General features: G+C 60.6%; 2 protein-coding genes across 2 annotated transcripts; both read right to left on the reverse strand.

Moving 5' to 3' along the window:
• Positions 1 to 1,026: 1,026 nt before the first annotated feature.
• On the reverse strand, positions 1,027 to 11,225 carry OTOP3 (otopetrin 3; the record flags this gene model as incomplete). Its single annotated transcript, XM_080680877.1, is given in 9 exon segments — positions 1,027 to 1,197; positions 2,261 to 3,075; positions 4,136 to 4,254; positions 4,528 to 4,586; positions 5,817 to 5,953; positions 6,039 to 6,455; positions 10,064 to 10,177; positions 10,180 to 10,230; positions 11,201 to 11,225. Coding segments are annotated over 9 exon segments (1,908 nt in total).
• Positions 11,226 to 11,613: 388 nt separating this feature from the next.
• On the reverse strand, positions 11,614 to 18,620 carry OTOP2 (otopetrin 2; the record flags this gene model as incomplete). The annotated part of the gene is made up of 6 exons (XM_080679638.1): positions 11,614 to 11,784; positions 13,478 to 14,340; positions 16,177 to 16,298; positions 16,579 to 16,637; positions 17,508 to 17,644; positions 18,320 to 18,620. 6 exons carry the CDS (start codon positions 18,618 to 18,620, stop codon positions 11,614 to 11,616), a joined length of 1,653 nt encoding a protein of 550 aa, XP_080535764.1.
• Positions 18,621 to 18,887: the final 267 nt, after the last annotated feature.

An 18,887-nucleotide genomic window follows, 5' to 3' on the forward strand; every position in this document is an offset into this window, starting at 1 on the left:
GGTGTCCTGGGGCCTTGCCTGTGCTTGCCAGTGCCCAGCGTCACGGGGAGGGGCCTGGGGCCGCCCTCCCTGGGCCTCACCCGCCTCACCCTGGGCCCGGCCCGGTGTTTGCACTGGGCTCAGGGAGATGGATGGGCTGCCACCTCTGCCCTTTCTTCCTGCTGGCTCAGGGACCCGCAGGCCTGGGGACCCGCAGCCCCGGCCACGGCCCTGTGGGAGCCAGCTCCGGAAGTCCCCTGGGGCTCGGTGTCAGAGAGGGTGTGCTTATAGGGGGGCGGGGATTGAGAGCACTGGCCCCCCTCTCTCCACCTCCTCCCATGATCAGATAAGACCTGGTTTCAACCTCTGCTGGCCCAGAAGCAGGACCGTCCCAGCCCCACAGCCCTGCCCAGGACGGTCCCTTCCCACCGTACCCGAGTGGCAGCCTGTCCCTGGGAACAAATGCCACGCAGCAGCCCGAATGTAATCAATCAGACAAGCAGAGTTTATGGCAGCGGGAGAGGGCTGTTGAGCCCTGCCTGGCAGCTAATTAATGAGCTCATTAAGTTGTGTGGGGAGGAAGGGCAGGCTGCCTGCCGAGCTGTCTGCTCCCAGGGTGCCCTGGGCTGCGCTTGGACCACACGCCCTTCCTCCAGCAGGAGGCAGACCCCAGAGGCCTGGCTGGGTAGGGGCGCCCCTCTCCAAGCTCCCAGACTCAGTCATTTAGGGCTGGCCCTCCCAGAGTAGCTGTGGGGCTCCCTGGGGCAGGGCGGGGGAGGGGGGGCACAGGGGCAGGCATATGTCCTGTCCTCATTGTGGGCATCAGAAGCTCAGTATTCAGGCTTTGCCCTTGGTCTTGGGCTGTGAACAGTAACCCACTCTCTGCCCCCCACTCCCCTTAGCGAGGCTCTGGGGAAAAGGAGGCAATGGGGGAGCCCCGGCTGCACTCAGTGCCCCCTGGAATGGGGCATCTGCTCAGACTCTGGGCTACGTTTTCCCAGCCTTGGCATTTTGGGGTTCTGCCAGGGGTGGGTTCCTTGGGCAGCCTCAGGCCCCCAGGTAGACCTCCACCAGCCCCCCGACAGAGTGCATGCGGTAGAAGACGCCCAGCGGCAGGCCGAAGTTGACGATGGTGAACCACGTCCGGTAGCCATAGAAATCCTTCTCCAGTCCGTTCTCAAACTCGGGGTGTATGCCAAAGGCAGGCATCATCCACAGCTGGGGAGGGGAGGAGAGGGGGCACTCGGCTCAGGGGAGGCAGGCCCCGAAGCCACAGCTCCTGCAGCAATCCTCGCCCTTGGCCTTCAGAGCCAGCCCTGTCCCTCCTGATCCCTCTCACCCACACCTCAGCTGAACTCCGACGGGTCCTGAGACCCCCGGTGCCACCACCCGTGGTACAACCTGCTCTGCCAAGCTGGGTACCCCTGTGCCTTGACCTCAACCACCTTCTTCTCCTGCTTCATTCTTCAGCTGGTCTCTGCCCCTCGACCCCGGCTCTGCCTCCGTCCAAATCCTACCCATTTCTCAAAGCCCCGATCAGACTTTCACGAAGCCTTCTTGGCCACTCGGGCCCACACTTCCTGCCTGGAGGCCCGACTGCTCTTTAGGGCCAAGTCAGGCCTTGTTATCTGCCTGGACCAGGGGTTTCAACCCCGGAGGTGTGTTTCCAGCGCTGCCCTTACCAACACGAGCTCCAACAGCCCTGAGTTGCCCAGCACTGCCACTTGGGCTGCGGGACCTCGGCAGGTCAGACGACCCAAGCCTCCGTTTCCTTGTCTGTGACCCAGGACAGCAGTAGTGCCTGCTGCATGGTTACCGTGATGACCCACGAGATGCTGAGCTATTGCCTGGAGACGAGGACATGGGATGGAGCGACCATCCTCAACACCTACCAGGGACTCTTTAGAGAACCAGGCACTTGCTGACTGAATTCAGCGGGCCGTTCATTATTCGGCAATTCCCTAATGGTTCCCCTGGTGTCTCCCCAACTGGTCAGGGAGCTTCCTGAGGGTAGAAATCTTACACATCTGTTTACGAAGTGCACTTGGCTGTGCCACGGCACGCTCATTCGTGCCAGGTACCCTGCAGGGAGCTGGGGGCCACTCCCTGCTCTCATGTGTCCTAGAGCTGGTTGGAAAGAGGCATGTGTCCCTGACAATCAAAGGGACAAGCCAATCACCCTTGGGACAGTCATTGTGTTCTGAGTGCGCCTTAAACCATCCCTTCCTGGATGAGGATCTCTGGGCCAGCTCCGCCCCTATGCCTCCCGGGTACCACTCACTGTGATATTGCAGAGGATAAGGAAGAGCGAGATCTCCTTGAGCGCCCGCCGCTTCCAGTTGAGGTGGCTGTAGGAGTGGATGTAGGCCCGCGAGGCCCGCCGCAGGTCCTGGCCCAGCTCCAGCAGGGAGCCCCTGCGGTGGGGCTCGGCCTCCGGCTTCTCCGCCAGGCCCCCGGGAGCCGCCTCCCAGAGCGGGCGCCGGTGCAGGCCCTCGATGATGAAGAGGTTCTGGGCGATGTGCTGCAGGATGAGCAGGACCGAGTAGGCCAGGATGAGGCGGTTGAGCAGCTCATGGGGGCGCGTGGCCACGATGGCCACGATGGAGAAGTAGGAGATGCCCATCTGGCCCAGGGCCGCCCCCATGAGCAGCACCACGTCCACGCTGCGGGTGGGGTTCTTGAGCGTGTCCAGCTCTCGCTCCTCCAGCCCGTGGATGGCCGTGCCCGCCAGGCAGGCCAGGCTCATGCTGGGCAGCACAGCTGCGTAGAAGGCGTAGTAAAGGGTGAAGTACTGGCGTGCGATGGAGGGGCCGCTCGCTTCGATCTGGAAAATCACGAAGACACACACGCCTGCCACCAGGGCCAGCAGGCCCAGCAGCGGCCCAAAGATGGCCCCGTGCAGGTGGAAGGACGGGGTGCCCGGGTGGGCGCTTGCGTGGGGGGCCAGGCGGCGGCCCACGTTCTTCCACATGACGAAGAGCACAGCGCAGCAGATGAGGCAGTACTCGGTGCTGAAGGGGTAGAGCATCAGGTAGCCTTTCCGGAAGACCTCGCACACCGTGGCGTTGAGGCACAGGCAGGTGTTGGTGTCGTTGCCTGGGGGAGAGAGGGAGGGAGGGAGAGGGGGGAGCAGGTGGGCCTGGCTCTGAGGGAACCCGCTGCACAAATCAGTCCCTTTCATCCCCTGGAGTAAGCCAGAGGTGGAAGGCACCCAGCCACCCATTTCACAGGTGTGGACACTGAGGCCCGGGGAGCAAACTCAGAAATCACAAATTACAGGAAGGTCATTCCTTTACCGAAGGATTCCAGGCTTCATGTGTCAAGCTTATGTAAAGCATGTACTGCCTGGGTGATGGATATATCTTGTTCTGCTCATCTCTATGTTTGAATTTTTAATAAGAAACAATCTCTGGTGGTACTTGCAAAAAGTTCTCTCTGCACAGCCCCTCTGAGAAACGTATGTAGTGGGTAGAGTGTGCAGGGGGCACAGTGCGCAGGCGTGCGTGACTTAGACGGTAGGTGTGTAAATGCATGCTTGTGTGTGTGTGTGTGTGTGTGTGTGTGCTGGGAAGGCCTGGCTGTACCCAGGCCAGGATGGCGAAGCCCCCTGGGGGGCTGTATGCACACAGGTGTGGCTGAACCCCACAGACAGGGATGTGCCCACGCAGGCTTATGGGACACAGCCTCTAAGGGGCAGACCGTACAGGTGGGGATTGGGAACATGGAGCTATGTAGGGGGTTCTTTCTCCCCAGAAATTTGCTGTCCCTTCTGATACGTCCAGGCACCCCCAATTGTACTAGGAATCATGCCTTTTTAGTTTGTTGCAAGCAAAATGCAAACATCAGAGGTGGGGCGCTTACCTGACCTTATCAGTGAGTAGCTCAGCCGGGCTGAGTGGCCAGCTTGCTGACAGCTAGATGGGAGCCCGGAGTAGGGGTGCAGGGTGCCAGCACCCGATGGGCAGGCACAGAAGGGGGCAGGATGGGTACTACTGGCAAATGTCTGCGTTCTGTTTAGCCATGATCCAGCCTCTGGAGTTTGCTCGAAACTCTACAGACTCACTGAGCCTCGCCCGATGGAGGGAGTGGGGGTGTGAGTGTGCGCGCGCACACATGAGCCATCCAGCGGTGGGGGTGCGTCATGGTCTCTTCGTACCTGAGAACTTTTCCATGAGGGCACTGAGCTCCGCCTCGATCTCACGGTGCAAGGAGTCATTGGTGACGGCCAAGACCCACATCAGCAGGTTTGTGGCCAGGGTCAGCATCAGGCCGCACCTGGGGGAGAAGCCACACTCTGCCCACACCGCTGGCCAGCTCCTGGGGTGCCCAGCCCTCACCGCCACTGCATCTGGGGTGGCCCCTCTCTCCCCAACCCAGATCCCGTCTGCTCTGGGACTTCAGCAGAGGCAGCCTAGCGGGCACCTAGGCTCACTCCCAGACCAACCGGCAGCCCAGGGCCACCCTGTCGGGGAAGCTGTGGGGAGCATGCACTAGTTGGGGACAGGGAGCCCCAGGAGTTGCTGGAGGGAGAGAAGGCACCCCTCTTACCTCGTGAAGTTGGTCTGGACCTGAATACAGTCCTTACAGTGTTTCCAGAGGACCCAGGTCTGAAAGAGACAGGGCCTTGAGCCCAGCGGCAGGGGCAGGGGTGGGCGGGCAGCAGGGGCAGGGGGGGGCGGGGGAGGGGAGGCAGGGGTGTGCCCCAGCTGCTTGTGTGTATTTTCAGTGGAAGACACAGTGAGGAAACCTGGGTTGGAATCCTGGCTCGTGTTTCCTTGCTGTGTGGCTTTGGGCCAGTGGCCAGGTGTCTCTGAGCCTCAGTGTCCGCAGCTCTAAGAGGGAACTAAAACGCCTACCTCTCAGGGGAATGCCCGCTTATTGGGGAAATAAAAGAGATCACACAAATGAAACGCAGTGCCTGGCGCAGGACAGGGGGTCAGGAGGGAGCGGGTATTCGGCATTAAGGGCGCGCCGTGATTTAGGTAGACGCACAGCGGATGTATCTGCAGGTGTCTGCGCTTCAGGGACATGGTGTGTTAGTGCAGTATATGTAGGTGTGCATGGAGGAGGTACGCAGGCAGGCGTTGGTGGGGAGCCAAGGTGTGTGTACATACTCTAGGCCACGTAGGGATTTGCCCAGGAGGCTGTTTCCAGGCATAGGTTGGGATGTGTGCACGTGGCCCGGGCAGGGAGAGTGTGCCCGTGGCCTGGGCAGTGAGTGTGCCCAGGGCCCGTTCAGGGAGAGTGTGCCCGTGGCCCGTGCAGGGAGAGTGTGCCCGGGGCCCGGGCAGGGAGAGTGTGCCCGGGGCCTGTGCAGGGAAAGTGTGCCCGGGGCCTGGGCAGTGAGTGTGCCCAGGGCCCGTGCTGGGAGAGTGTGCCCGTGGCCCGTGCAGGGAGAGTGTGCCCGGGGCCTGGGCAGTGAGTGTGCCCGGGGCCCAGGCAGGGAGAGTGTGCCCGGGGCCTGTGCAGGGAGAGTGTGCCCGTGGCCCGGGCAGGGAGAGTGTGCCCGTGGCCCGGGCAGGGAGAGTGTGCCCGTGGCCTGGGCAGGGAGAGTGTACCCAGGGCCCGGGCAGTGAGTGCGCCCGGCCTGGGGGCGGCCTGTTACCTGGAGGCCGGTGAAGATGATCTCCAGGGCAGGGAGAGTGTGCCCGGGGCCCAGGCAGGGAGAGTGTACCCAGGGCCCGGGCAGTGAGTGCGCCCGGCCTGGGGCGGCCTGTTACCTGGAGGCCGGTGAAAATGATCTCCATGGCCGGGAGAGTGTGCCCGGGTCCCGGGCAGGGAGAGTGCGCCCGGGACCTGTGCAGGGAGAGTGCGCCCGGCCTGGGGCGGCCTGTTACCTGGAGGCCGGTGAAGATGATCTCCAGGGCAGGGAAGATGATTTCCAGCTGCGACTTGCAGTGGATGTGGCTCACGTCGTAGCCCACGCGGAAGACGTTGAGGCAGATGGTGCAGCTGCCAAAGAGCAGCAGGGAGCCTGGCTGGACCAGCGGCCATTGGCACCTCCCTGGAACGGGCCCGCCCTCCCACCCTCTCCATCTACCCAGCGCCCCCATACTCACCCCGCACCCAAACGGGTCCCGCGTGAGGGTCCCGGTAGAGCACGGCGTGCGGCCGGCGGGTGGTGCCCGCCACGTAGCAGAGGAGCCAGAGCAGGGCGAGCGCCTTCAGCACGGCCAGCAGGATCCACACGTCGCCCAGCGTGACGGCCACGTTGTTGAAGATCATGCTGCAGATGAAGGCGCCGCCCAGGAACACCACGTTGAGGGCCAGCAGCCCCGAGAAGAGCTGCCCGGCCTTCTGCGCCTGCCGGTCCCGCCGCAGCAGCAGTGAGAAATGCCGCACCAGCCAGGACTTCTGGCCCGGCGAGGCGGGGGCCCCGGTCTCCTCGGCCTCCATGTCCACTGGGTTCTCTTTGGCCGGGGCCGCTTCGGTGTCCTGTGCTCCCGTGGAGGCCACTGGTGCAGCCTCAGCAGGTGCTGGGGAAGGAGAAAGGGTCCTGGTTGGCTGCCGGGCTGTCCTGGGTTCAATTCCATCTCTGCCCCTAACTACTGTGTGCTGTAAGGCAAATTAAGCAACCTCTCTGGTCGGAACATTGGAAATAACAGCAGCTGCCCATCTACCTTACAGGACCCTGGCGGTCCAAACAGGCCAGGGGCTCTGGAAACCCTCTGTGCTCCACATTAACACAGACGATTTCCACGGGTTTGAGGACCACACCCCCCCCGCCCCGCCCCGCACTGCCTGACTCAGCGCCTGATCCTGAGATGGAGTAATAATGTCTGTCTAGGGAGCCAGGGGCGCCTGCATGGTGCCTGGCCCCCAGGCAGTCTCCGGGGCTGTGACGTTTTTGCCATCAAAAGGCAGCTCTTGCCGCACTGACTTCTGGGAGGAAGTTCACTCCCGAGTGAAAGAGCGAGTAGGTGTCCTCTCTTGCTCGAACTCTGATTCATAGGTAACGGGCACCTAGAGTGTTGTGTTAAGAAGGCTCCTGAGGCTGAGTGTTGGCTTGGTGGGAAAGAACACTGTGGTCGGAAATAGTACTCTATTATGGATACTAGAGGCCCAGTGCACGAAATTCATGCACAGGTAGGGTCCCTAGCAGCTGCTGGTCGGGGCCTCCCTTTGTTCCCTGCCACTCCCTGGTGTTCAGCACACATCATAGCCTGTGATCAAACTCCTGGTTGGTCAAACTCCCGAGGGGACACTTTGCATATTAGGCTTTTATATATATAGATATGAGTGTATATGAAATGATGGCCTCTCCATTCCCACGTATTTCAGTAGAGAAACAGGCATGCTCCTTGCTTCTCCCCTCACCAGTCCTCCTCTCAGGCCCCAAGCCTATCCATTCCAGCCCACGAATTGCTCTTAGATCTTTCTTGACCTCAACCACTGCCCTAGTCCAGGCCCCCACCCTCGCCGCTCCTGGACTGGTCTCCCTGTCCACCAGGCCTCTCCCCTACTGTGAGTCCTGCAAAGGCCACGTGTTGCCTTCGCATAAAGTCCACACTGCCTAGCGTGCCCTCTAACAACGAAACGAGGCAGAGTGTGTGCGGTGTGAGCTTGTAGTGCAGTATATGTAGGTGTGCATGGAGGGGCAGGCGTTTGTGGGGGGCCATGGTGTGTGTACATACTCTAGGCCACGTAGGGATTTGCTCGGGAGGCTGTTTCTAGGCAGAGTAGCTGCTGCCACTTCCTGGTCTGGCCTTGACTTCCATCTCCAGCACTGCCCTCGGACTCCCTGGCCCATGCCATCCTGCTACTGTTCTCAGAATGCCCTGCCTTTGCTCACCTCCCTGTCTGCCCACACCCCACACCCCACCCTATGCTATAATGCCCCTTCTTGCTTTGTAGCTGACTGCAGCTTGTCCTTCAGGACTCAGAAGAGCCCCACCTCCTGTAAGTGGCCTCCCCTGAACCACCCCCCGCAAAAACTGGCTTAGGTGCCCGCTCTTGGCGCCCCCACCGAGCCCTAGGTTTGTTTCTGGAGCCTCACCTGTTGAACTCTATGTAATTGGCTGTGCTTTGCTCTGTCTGTCCCTTTGAACTTGGAGCTTCAGAAGCTTCAGATTTTCCCACTCTGACCACCAGAACACCCTCATCTCATTTGGCTCCAAAGTGCCCCCATTCTCCCATGTACAACCTGCTTGATATTTATTCCTCTACTCTTCTCTTCCAGGGAAAATAGAATAATCAAACGTGGGTAGTCGTTGAGGTCAAGAAAGATCTGAGAGCAATTTTAAAGGTTCTACAGGATTTTCTCCCCCTTACCTAGTCCTTCCGGTCACCCTCGCTCCACTTCTGCCCTCTCCCTGTCCAGCCCCATCATCACACTCCCCACACCTGCCCCCCACATTCCTCCATGCCCAGCCAGAGGGATCCGCATTTGTCATGTGGTCTCCTGCCTCCCACCATTGCTCCTGGAGCCCACTGTGCTTTCTGCCTCCCCTGCTTCCCTCCACATGGGTCTCACCCATCCTCACCACCCACCTTCAGGGCCTCTCCTGGGAAGCCTTCTCTCTCTGCCCAAGAGTGGGTGTGCATTGCTGTGGGTGTGGCTGGCTCCCCTCAAGGCCAGGAGCTCCTCCAGGGCAGAGACCAGCTCCTTCTTAAGCCAGACCCCCCCAAACTTGGCACAGCATGCCATTCAACCAATGTTGGCTGACGACTCTGGCATTTTTCCGGGAACTTTCAGCACTAGAGCCATGGACAGAGACCCTTCCCATGAAACCTTTTCCATCTTCGCCCAGACAAAGAGATTTTTTCAGACGATCTTTATCTTTCCTCCTAGTCTCCTCCGCCCAGGTTGAGCAAGCCTGACTCCTGGGGACACACCTCTCTGCTCCTTTCTCCCAGGCCTAACTGCTCCATCTCACCTTTCCCAGAATCTCCCCCATCTTCCCAAGGCCTGAGGATGAAGAGGCCAGATTCTGACACCTCCTACCTGTGTGATCTTGGATAAGCTACTTAGACACTCTGTGCCTTGGTTTCCCCATCTGTAAAGCAGATATACAACTATGGAATATACCTGGTATTTAGTAGCTGTTCAGTGACAATTTCTTGAATGAATAAATGAAGGAATTAATGCATAATACCTAGGCCACAGGAGTTTATAAAAATGAAAAGATTTAATTTATGCAAATGAATGCAGATCAATGTCTGGCACACAGAAAGCTCTCAGTGTTAGTGATGTGAGCATTTTCTTCCAGTTCCTTCGAAATCCTGGGATTACTGGTGAGTTTCAGTGGACTGCAAGCGTAGAGGGGACCCGGGAGGACAAGGTTGGGGGTCCTCTCCTTCTAGGGTCCTCAACCTACATCCTCGCCCTCCGCCCGCAGGGTTCAACCCTCCGACAGCCGCTAGAGGGAGCCCTCAAATTGGCGGATTCTGTCCGCCCAGGGAGAGGGTGACGGGTCCGCGCAAAGGGGTCGTGGGAAGAGGGCAAGGGCGCCCGGGAACCGACAAGGAGGAACCTGCCACCCTCTGGCACGCCCTTCGGCGCGACGCCAGCCCAAGGGCGGGCCCGCGTAACTGGTTTGTGGGGCACGGTCAGAGGCAGGTGATGAAAGCGGCGGCCGTCGGGGCGCGGCGCCCAGCCTGGAGCGCAGCGTCTGCTCCGGAGGAGGCCGCTGAGCGCGGGCCGGGAGCTGCGGGATTTCTTTCTGAATCTTTCGGGGGCTGCGGAGCTGGGGCAGCCGCTACACACCTGTTCCTCAGACCCGGCGCCCAGGCAGCCCCAACCCACTTTTTTTCTGGCCGTCCTTCGGGTTTTTCCCTTCTTTCTGCTCCCCCTTTCGGCTGTGCGCACCCATCCTTGGAAAGGAGGTGGGGCGCGGAGCCGGGCTTGGGGTTGAGGTTGGGGACCGAGAGGGGCCGGCGCTCGAGTGGTTGGCCTCCCCCGAGTCACCCTGCCCTCCCGCCTCAGTCCCTGCAGCCCCAGGTGTCTGAACCCCGGGACGGGGCGGGGGGGGGGCGCGGAGGAGGAGGTTTGAGTGTCCAGGTGGGCTTGCCCGGAATGTCCCGCACGACATCCAAGGGCGCTCCGCGCGGCCCCACGGGCGCCGCCGGGGGAGGGGAGCCTTACCTGAGGCCTGGGCAGCCATCGCTGCCCGCTGACCACCGCCCGCGGCCGCAGCACCGACAGTCCTTCCAGGTGAGGCCCCAGCGCCCGGACTGACGCCCCCGACGCCCTCCCCAGCGGGACTGCGCAGCCGCGGCTCGGGCTCCCTGGCCCATCGATTTTTCTGTTGACTTTGGGGATGTCATTAATCCTTCGTTAATTACCCCGCCAGAGGCTCCGGCCGGGGCACAGCAGCCAATGGCGAGGCGGCTGGACGGGCGGGCGGGCGGGCGGGGCCGGAGGCGGGGCGGCGCGGGCGCAGGGTCAGGGGACCCGCCGGCGACCGCCTCCGGGGTGGGGTGGGGTGCATGTCCTGAGGTCGCAGTATTGGTCTTGCGGGGGTTCAGGTCACACTGTCCTCTGGCTTCCAAGCAGGGGGTGGAACCCCTGGGTCTGGGGTCGCCTTTTCCTCTCAGCATCAGGCGGCTGCAGCCTCGCAGCAACCTTGCCACCCCCTGTCTCAGAGCCCTCTCTCCCAAGTCAGCGGGGAACTTGGGGCGAAGAGACCCCGTTCGGACAGGGCAGGAGGCGGGTAAGGTGAGAAGTTGCCCCTCCAGCCCTCTTCACGTCTCCGGTGGCTCCTGAGACGTGCCCCCCTCATTCTGCTGGCAGGCATTTTCCTCTGGAGCCCCCCCCCACCCCCATGTCCAGTCCTGCTGGTCCCATGCTCTCCTCCCACCCAGCCTACCCCGCTCTCCACCCAGCCCCACCCTAGCCTGTGGCCCCCTGCCCCCAGCTCAGCTGGCACCAATCCTCCCCCCTCTTCCAGCTCCTGAGCCTCTTTTCCACCGTTTGTGGTCTCAGTCCCTCTCCCTGCTGAGCCCATCTCTCTACCTTTTGTAGAGAAGTCTCAGGGACCCCCAGGGAGTGGGGGTGCTGAGGGAGAGGAGGTCCAGGGGGTGAAGGGCTGTTTCCCCAACTCCTGTTAAACTAGAAACGTGGAAAATGTGTTCCCTTGAGGGTACAGGGAAGAAGGGGGCAGCTCGGGGACTCTGTCCAGCCACCCAGGTCGTGGTGTGGACCTGGTTTGTAACTCAGACTTGGTTCCACCACTGAAAAGCTTAAGACCTGAAAATCTCCAGGGGCCCTTCCAGCTCGGACCCCCAAGATCCTCTCGTGTGATCATGTCACATGGGGTGGCTGACACAGGCAGTGGGGGCAGGGGGCGAACTGCCGGTTTAATGGTTCCCAGCTCCAGGCAGCAGCACTGGCGGGTCACAGGGCTGGGATTAGGGGCGGAGCGGAGCCACGGACACTTCCCGATCTCACCTGGTTCGAGAAACGCTTTAGGGAGAGGTGTCCCTGCCCCGGAGCCCCATGCACCAGGGTCAGGCCGAGGTGGCTGGGCGTGTCCTGATTGCAATTTAAAAACATCCTGAAAAAATAGCTTTTGTGACAATTCCACTCCGGGGCCAGTGGGGGAACGAGCGGGTAATGTGCCAGCCTGGGGCTCACTCCCGAGGGTCTCTGGGTGGGCGCTTGCTGAGTCCCCCTCCCCGTGTCTGCGGGGGGCCTCAGGCCAGCACGTAGACCTCCAGCAGGCTGGAGACGGCATGCATGCGGTAGAAGATGCCGAAAGGCAGGCAGATGTTGACGATGGCGGCCCAGAGGGAGTAGCCATAGAAGTCCACCTCTACCTTGTTGCTGAAGTGAGGGCGGGCCCCGAAGGCAGGCATAATCCACAGCTGTGGGGGAGAGGGTGCGTCAGGACCCGGCCGGACTGGCCACATCGGTGGGCTTTGCTGGGGGTCCCAGGCCTGCAGTTGGGTGGACGGCAAGGGCTGGGTGTTGCTGAGTGGGGACCGCCCACGTCTTGGGAAAGGACTGGTGCTCTCTAAGGAGTTCGGGAAATGTGCCCAACTCAGCTTGCCCACCCCCCAGAACTCCCCCTGTGGTCACAGCTCCCAGAGGGAGGCCCCACTCGTGGGATGGAGAGAGGGAGAAGAGGTTTCATTAGATGATAGGACAATTTGATACACATTTAGAAATGGCTAAATCAGAGCTGGAGAGACGTGTGGCAAATCAGACTGGCCCAAGGCAGGAGGGGTGGGATCCAGCCAGAAGGTTCTGGTGTGAGCTCTGAGGCAAACAACAAAGGCTTCGGGGCTAACCCCACCCTCCCCATCCCCAACGATGTGTCATTGGGCACATTGCAGCCCTTCTCTCAACCTGTTCCTGTCCTATAAAACGATGTTCTCAGAGCTGATCCAGGCTCAGATACCTGGAGCAAAAACAGCCTTCCCACAGGTGACTCCCAGCCAGTGGGCGGGGCCGGCAGAAGGTGAGGGCGGGGCCAGGGCTGGGGCCAGGGCTGGGGCCCGGCTCAGGATACATTCCACGGGGAGGTGGGAGATCGCCCATCCCTCTTTTTCTGTAGACTACCTTTAGGACGCGCAATATTTACAGTGGGGACTTCACTAAGAGTGCACCTCAGTTTAGGGTGGGTTGTTGGTGTTTTCTTTTCTTTTAAATTTTATCCCTTTTCTCCTGTTGGTGTTTTTCATGGGGTGGGATCTCTCTGGAGATTATTTTACATTGACATACCCACATCAAGGCTGTTTCTATATTATGAGTATTTTTTCTGTTGAAGGTGAGAGCTGAAAGAACTACATTCATATCGAGTGAAATTTCTCCAGAGGTGTGTCTCTCCCTGGGATGTACTCACATGGGCACATGTTTCTGTGTCAGAGATTTCCCCTGGGCATTAGGTCTGACCGGTGGGGTGGTAGCTACATTAGGGTGCTCCTCTATTGGGGTGCATGGTTGTGAGGAGAGTTTCCATGCACGGCGCATATTTGTGTTGGGTGAAGTCTGCTGGGGTCCAGAGGAGTTTCTCTTAGTCGGGGGCTTTGCTGAGTCACGGGGGCGGGGGTGCTGTTGTGGGCGCCCCCCTTCCCGGCCAGAGCTCGCACTTACACTGCTCTCCGCTGCTGCCTGCGCTGCCCCAGTTATTCTAAGCAGCAGGCTGGTCACAGGTTCCCAGGAGCAGTCACACCTCCCACCTGAGGGTGAGGGCCCCCACTCCCCACATCAGTTCTCACAGCTGCCTCTCCTCCTCGGCCCAGCCCCCTCTCCCCGCCCTCCCCCAGCATTCCCTGGGACGCTCCGGCTCCTGTGGTGGCTGCCTGGATGCCAGAATGCCAGAATGCCGGGACTCCGTCCTCTGGGTGCCGAGATGCTGTTTGCCCAGCTGCACCTGACCCTCTCGGAACCTACTCCTTCCCTAGACAGACATGGATTCTCGAGTAGGCTGGGCCAAGATGGAGAAGGCCAAGTGACTAAATCTGAAAGCACCTTCTTCCTGGCCTTCCCCCCCCACCCCCCACCAGCCCCCAGCCCCCAGCCCCCACGCACCGCCCCCCCCACCCAGGTACTCACAATGATGTTGCCGAGCAGAAGAAACAGAGAAATGTCCTTCAGGCACCGGCGTCTCCAGTGGGCCCTGGGGGCCAGCATGATGGCCATGGCTTCCTGAGGGCCCACCAGCCTAGGAGTGGGTGGGCAGGTTGGCAAAGTGTGGAGGGCGTCCGGGTTGGCGAAGGTAAGGCAGGGTTCCTTGGGAGGGGCATCATGGGGCTCAGCCCCCGGCGGGCCCCGGTGGAGGCTCTCAATGATAAACACGTTCTGGAAGGTGTGCTGGGCAATCACCAGCAGAGCGTGGGCTAGGTTGAGCGCCCCCAGGGTGTCCCGGGGTATGCCCACCACCACGGCGACGATAGAGTAATAGGAGATGGCATACTGGCCCAGGGCGGCGCCCATCAGCAGCGCCACATCCAGGGTGCGTGTAGGGTTCTTATGGTGGTCCATGGCCCGGCGGTCAAAACGGTAGATGACCGAGCCGCTCAGGCTGACCAAGGTCATGAGCCCCAGGCAGGCGATGTTGAAGCTGTAGTAGATGACTAGGGCCTGCTGGGTGTGGCCCCCGTCCCCACTCACTTGGACCTCATAGATGACAAAGACGGCCAGCCCCACCAGAAGGAGCATCAGGCCCAGGACTGGGCCCACAAAGAATGTCTCCCGGAAGAGGCTGACCCGGGATGGGGTGTGGCCGTGGCCGTGGCCGTGGGTGGAGGAGGCCAGCAGCCTGCCCACGTTCTTCCACATGACGTAGAGCATGGTGGAAGCGAAGAGGCTGTACTCGATGTTGAAGGGGTACAGGTAGAAGTAGCCCTGCTCGAAGATCTGGCAGACGGTCGTGGCACAGGGGCAGTCTCCTCCCGCCTGGCTGCCCACGCGCTCCGCTGTGGGGAGAGGGGCACAGAGCTGTACTGCCCACCCCTCTTCCTGGAGGGGCCCCATCTGAAAAGCCTCACCCCTAGACTGTGACCTCTCTGTCTGCCACACTCACTACCGTATCCCAAACGCCCACGCTGGGCTTGGCATGTTCATTCACACCACACATGTTTATTGAACACCTACTGTGTGCCTGAGACTGCGGGACACATCAGCAAACAATAGCCAGTGCTCAATTAAAAAAAAAAAAAAATCGCCCTAACCAGTTTGGCTCAGTGGATAGAGCATCGGCCTGCGGACTGAAGGGTCCCAGGTTCGATTCCGGTCAAGGGCATGTACTTTGGTTGCGGGCACATCCCCAGTAGGAGGTGTGCAGGAGGCAGCTGATCGATGTCTCTCTCTCATCGATGTTTCTAACTTTCTATGCCTCTCTCTTCCTATCTGTAAAAAATCAATAAAATATATTTTTAAAAAAAAATCTGAACTGCAAAGCTGCCCCCTTCACCCCATTCCATTCCTTCAGGAAAACACTGTCAATCCATCCCCCCAGGAATGACCCCTGGCTGCCTGACATCGGCGAGGGTCTGGGCCTGTAGAAGGTGGCCCGCTTGGAAACCCCTGAAGATCCAGCTTCCTCTGAGCTCTCCCAGCATCTGACGCAGCCCAGAAAGCCAGCTGCTGGGCCTAGGTCTGGACCCTGACCTCCGTCACCTGGGCTGTACCACACTAAAAGGACCCTTGTCCTGCACCCAGACCGTGCTTTGTAGGGCGCCTTGGGCCTTGGCAAACATCTCTTTTGACCCCCAGCACGGTGCCAGCTGGTTTTGCAGATGGAGAACCTGAAGGTAAAGTGTCTTGTGATGGCAGAGCTGACGCACATGACCTGCCTCTGAGCCCGGGGCAGGTACCTCCCCAGTGTGCCTCTCTGAACCCCCGCAGCCCCAGCACATTCCGTTGGCTGCCTCCCCAGGTTGGCTTTTGCCACCCTCAGGAACCCCCTGTGTGTAAAAGGTGGCCCTTTGTCAGTCTTGCTGGGCTGGGGGTCTCAGGGGGGTGGGGCGCGGGGTGCGGGGCTGAGCCCATGCGTTCCCTTCCTGGACTCTCCCAGCCTGGGGGGCGTGCTGTGTCTTCAGGTCAAGTCCAGATGGACTTAGTCATCTAGTCTGGCCCTGACTAGTGGGGGGCCCTAGAGAAGTCCAGAGAAGTAGGACCAGGGGGACGGTACCCCATTCTTCCTCGGGGTAGCATTTTGGTTAAAAGTAAAGATGGATCTGAACACAAGTTGTCCGATTTCAAGCTCTGTGACCTTGGGCAAGCTATACGCCCTCGCTGTGCCTGAGTTTCTTCCCCCCGGAAAGCGGGATATTAATATTACCGTCTCGCAGGGAGGCTGTGAGGGTTGAGTAACATGAGGTTTAACACACTGGGCACGGCTCCTGCATGCAGAGCTCAGTGGATGGCCACCGTTGTCACGTGGCTGTTATTTCTAGCGTCTCCTTGCGGGCTCTCCATCTGAGCCCCTGCTTCCGCCATCAAGACACTCTGCTCCCTTCCCCTCCCTCCAGTTCCATCGCCCTTGCCCTGTCTTCTGGGAGCCCAAGCCCCTTCTTTAGTGGAATGGGGACCTGGACAGTGGGACCAAGGCACGTTCTCCAGGAGGAGAAGGTGCCCCCCACACTGGGCCCTCCTGTGTCACCTACGCCCACAGGTCAGCGTCAGAGCCAGAGCCTGGAGCAGGAGGTAGCTCTCCTGGGAGGGCGCAGAGATCCACTCTACAAGCCAACGAAGCCCCCAGCCCGAGGCCCAGGGTCACGGGCCAGGGGGGCATCTGGCGTGGCACTCACGGTCGGGAGCCAGGCGGGCGTGGCTGGCGTTGCTGTGGGAGCGGGCCTGGTGCACGGACTCGTCCACCACGGCCGCCATCCAGTTGGCCAGGTTGGTGCTGAGGGTGAACATGAGGCCACACCTGTTTGGCAGGGAGAGCAAGAGGCCAGTGAGACCCTTGGCTCACCTTGGGTCGCTGGCAAGATGGAGAGAGGGTCGGGAGCTACAGTGGGAGGTGGTGCTGAGACACAAGAAAACAGTCAGGCCGCTGTGTGAACAGGAAGCTGGGTTTGGAAGAAACAGCGTGGCAGGGATGCAGGGATGCGGGGGGGAGGGGGGAGAGGACCCAGGGGCTCAGGCCACCCTGCTCCCTCAGGTTGGTAGCCCTCATCTCTCACACAGGGTGGTGGGCAGGCCCTCACCGGGTCAGATCCAGGTGGACGTGAACACAGTCCTTAGCCGAGACCCAGAGGAAGTAAGTCTGCGTGGAGAGAGAGTGGCGTGGTCATTGACTCTCAGAGCAAACACAGCTGAACTCAATGCCCACGCCCACGCCCTGGTGACTTCCCACTGGCTTTGGCAACACCCCCTCCCCATCTTCACCCTTGGCTGCCCTGCAAGGCCTCCCCTCCTCTGGCTGCCGACCAGTCCTTGCCCAGTGGGGTATCTGTGCTTCCCTTTCACCTGAGTATTCTTCAAACCCACAACATGCAAAAGACTGAAGCGACATGAATTCCAGTCAGAAATGTGCTGAACTGTGGACAACTGGCCCCGGGGACGATGGGTCAGGGGAGGAACCATACACGGGGTCATCCTGGTCTGACAGGGCTGGGTCCGTCTGGTCCCAGGAAAGGCCAGTCCTGCCTAAGCTTGGTAGAAAGGTCTTTCAAAGTGTTATACGTGCAATAAAAAAAATATATATCTGAACATCTAGGAAAAATCCCAGGAACAGCATATGCTATTCCCTGAACAAATACACACTATAGGGGCCAGGGCTGAGGCCGACCTGGCCATGCCCAGGGCGGGACCTGGGCTGAGACTGATGCCCTCCACGGGCACCCAGGGAGGGCAGGCCAGGTTCTGGGAGACAGGGTGGCTGCCACGCTCACACCTCTCAGGTGTGAACTGGTGGCACTGCTCAGGCTGAAGTGAAACCACAGGGCCCCCGAGTGGGCCCTCACATTTGGATATTACTTCATTATCAAGTCATGATCTCTACAGTCCTGTCCCCACATTCTCTGACTGTTCAGGGTAGACTAAGAGTGGAGCTCAGCTCTCCTGACCCCATTCCGGGTGCTGGTTTCTGTCCACCACATTCAAGGACCCTCCTCCCACCCACCCACCCACCCACCTGGACAATGACAAACACAGCCTGGGTGAGAGGGTGCAGAATCTTGATGGCCGACTGGCACTCGAAGAAACTGGAGTAGTAGCCCGTCTTGAAGACATCCATGACCAGGGTGCAGATCCCAAACAGCACCAGCCCACCTGGAAATGGGGCGGGGGGGGGGGGGGGCGTGGATCAGAGAGGTGGGAGAGGAGGCTTATGGATCTGAGGAGAGATGACTAGATGAATGGCTGGTTGGATGGTTGGGTAGATGGATGGATGAATGGGATCCAACAGCGGCTGGCTGGCTGGCTAGGTGGATGGATGAGTAGGTGTAGAGGTGAATGGATGGACTGAAAGATGGGTGGGTGGATGGAAGGATGAGTGTGTGAGTGGGTGGGTGGGTGGATGGAAGGATGAGTGTGTGATTGAGTGGGTGGGTGGATGGAAGGATGAGTGTGTGACTGAGTGGGTGGGTGGGTGGATGTCCCACTGAACGCCCATCTCCTTAGGGCTAAGCAGATAGGGAGAAGGGCCCTCAATGAGCTCCTCTGGCTGGTGCTGTCACCTCTTCTCTCATCTCCACCAGAGGCTCTCCCAGGACCACCCTTTCTTGATCTTTAGACAGGGCCAAGAGGTTCCCCTTCATGCCCCTCCGGGACCCTCTCCCTTCCTCTTCTCCCTCAGCCACAGCCCACCCTCCCTCAGCCACATCTAGTCTTGCCAGGGGAACGTCTAACCCTCTCCCTCCACGCACTCCCCAATTCCCCGGAGAGCCCCAGCGTCCAGCTCCCTGCCTGGCCCACCCCCACCTCCGCCTTCGCTTTCCCCGGCACCTCGGAGCCAGATGGGGCCCGCGTGCGCGTCGCGATAGGGCACGGCGTCCGGGCAGCGCGCGGTGCGGAGCAGGTAGAAGCCGATCCAGAGCGCGGCCAGCAGCATCATGGTGGTGAGCAGCGCGAACACGTCGGTGTCGTACACGGCCACCTTGTTGAAGGCGCCGCCGCTGACGAGCGTGCAGGCGAGCAGCAGCACGTTCACCGCCAGCAGCACCGACAGCAGGCGGCCGCCCTTCTTCCACACCTCGCGGGGGCCCCGCGGGCTCTCCTTGGGGCCGGCGGCCGGCTCCTCGGACATGGCAGGGGCGACGGCAGGAGGTGGGCGGGGTCACTGCGGGGAGGAGCGAACAGGCCCCCAGGTTCGTTCCCCCCAGCGTCTCCCTGAATTTGGGACCAGGGACTTCCTGACTCGGAGGGGGCTGCGGGGGAGGGGCGGGAGGTGGTGGAGAAGGGGATGGAGGACGCGCCGGGAATGGGGAAGAGCAAAGCGGAGATGCGGGTCTTGAGCGGAGGCAGCCCCATTGGACCCCGTTCCCGGTCCCCACCTCCCAAATCCGTGCGCCCC

The sequence above is a fragment of the Plecotus auritus genome, assembly GCF_963455305.1.
Source record: "Plecotus auritus genome assembly, chromosome: 7".
Lineage (NCBI taxonomy): Eukaryota > Metazoa > Chordata > Mammalia > Chiroptera > Vespertilionidae > Plecotus > Plecotus auritus.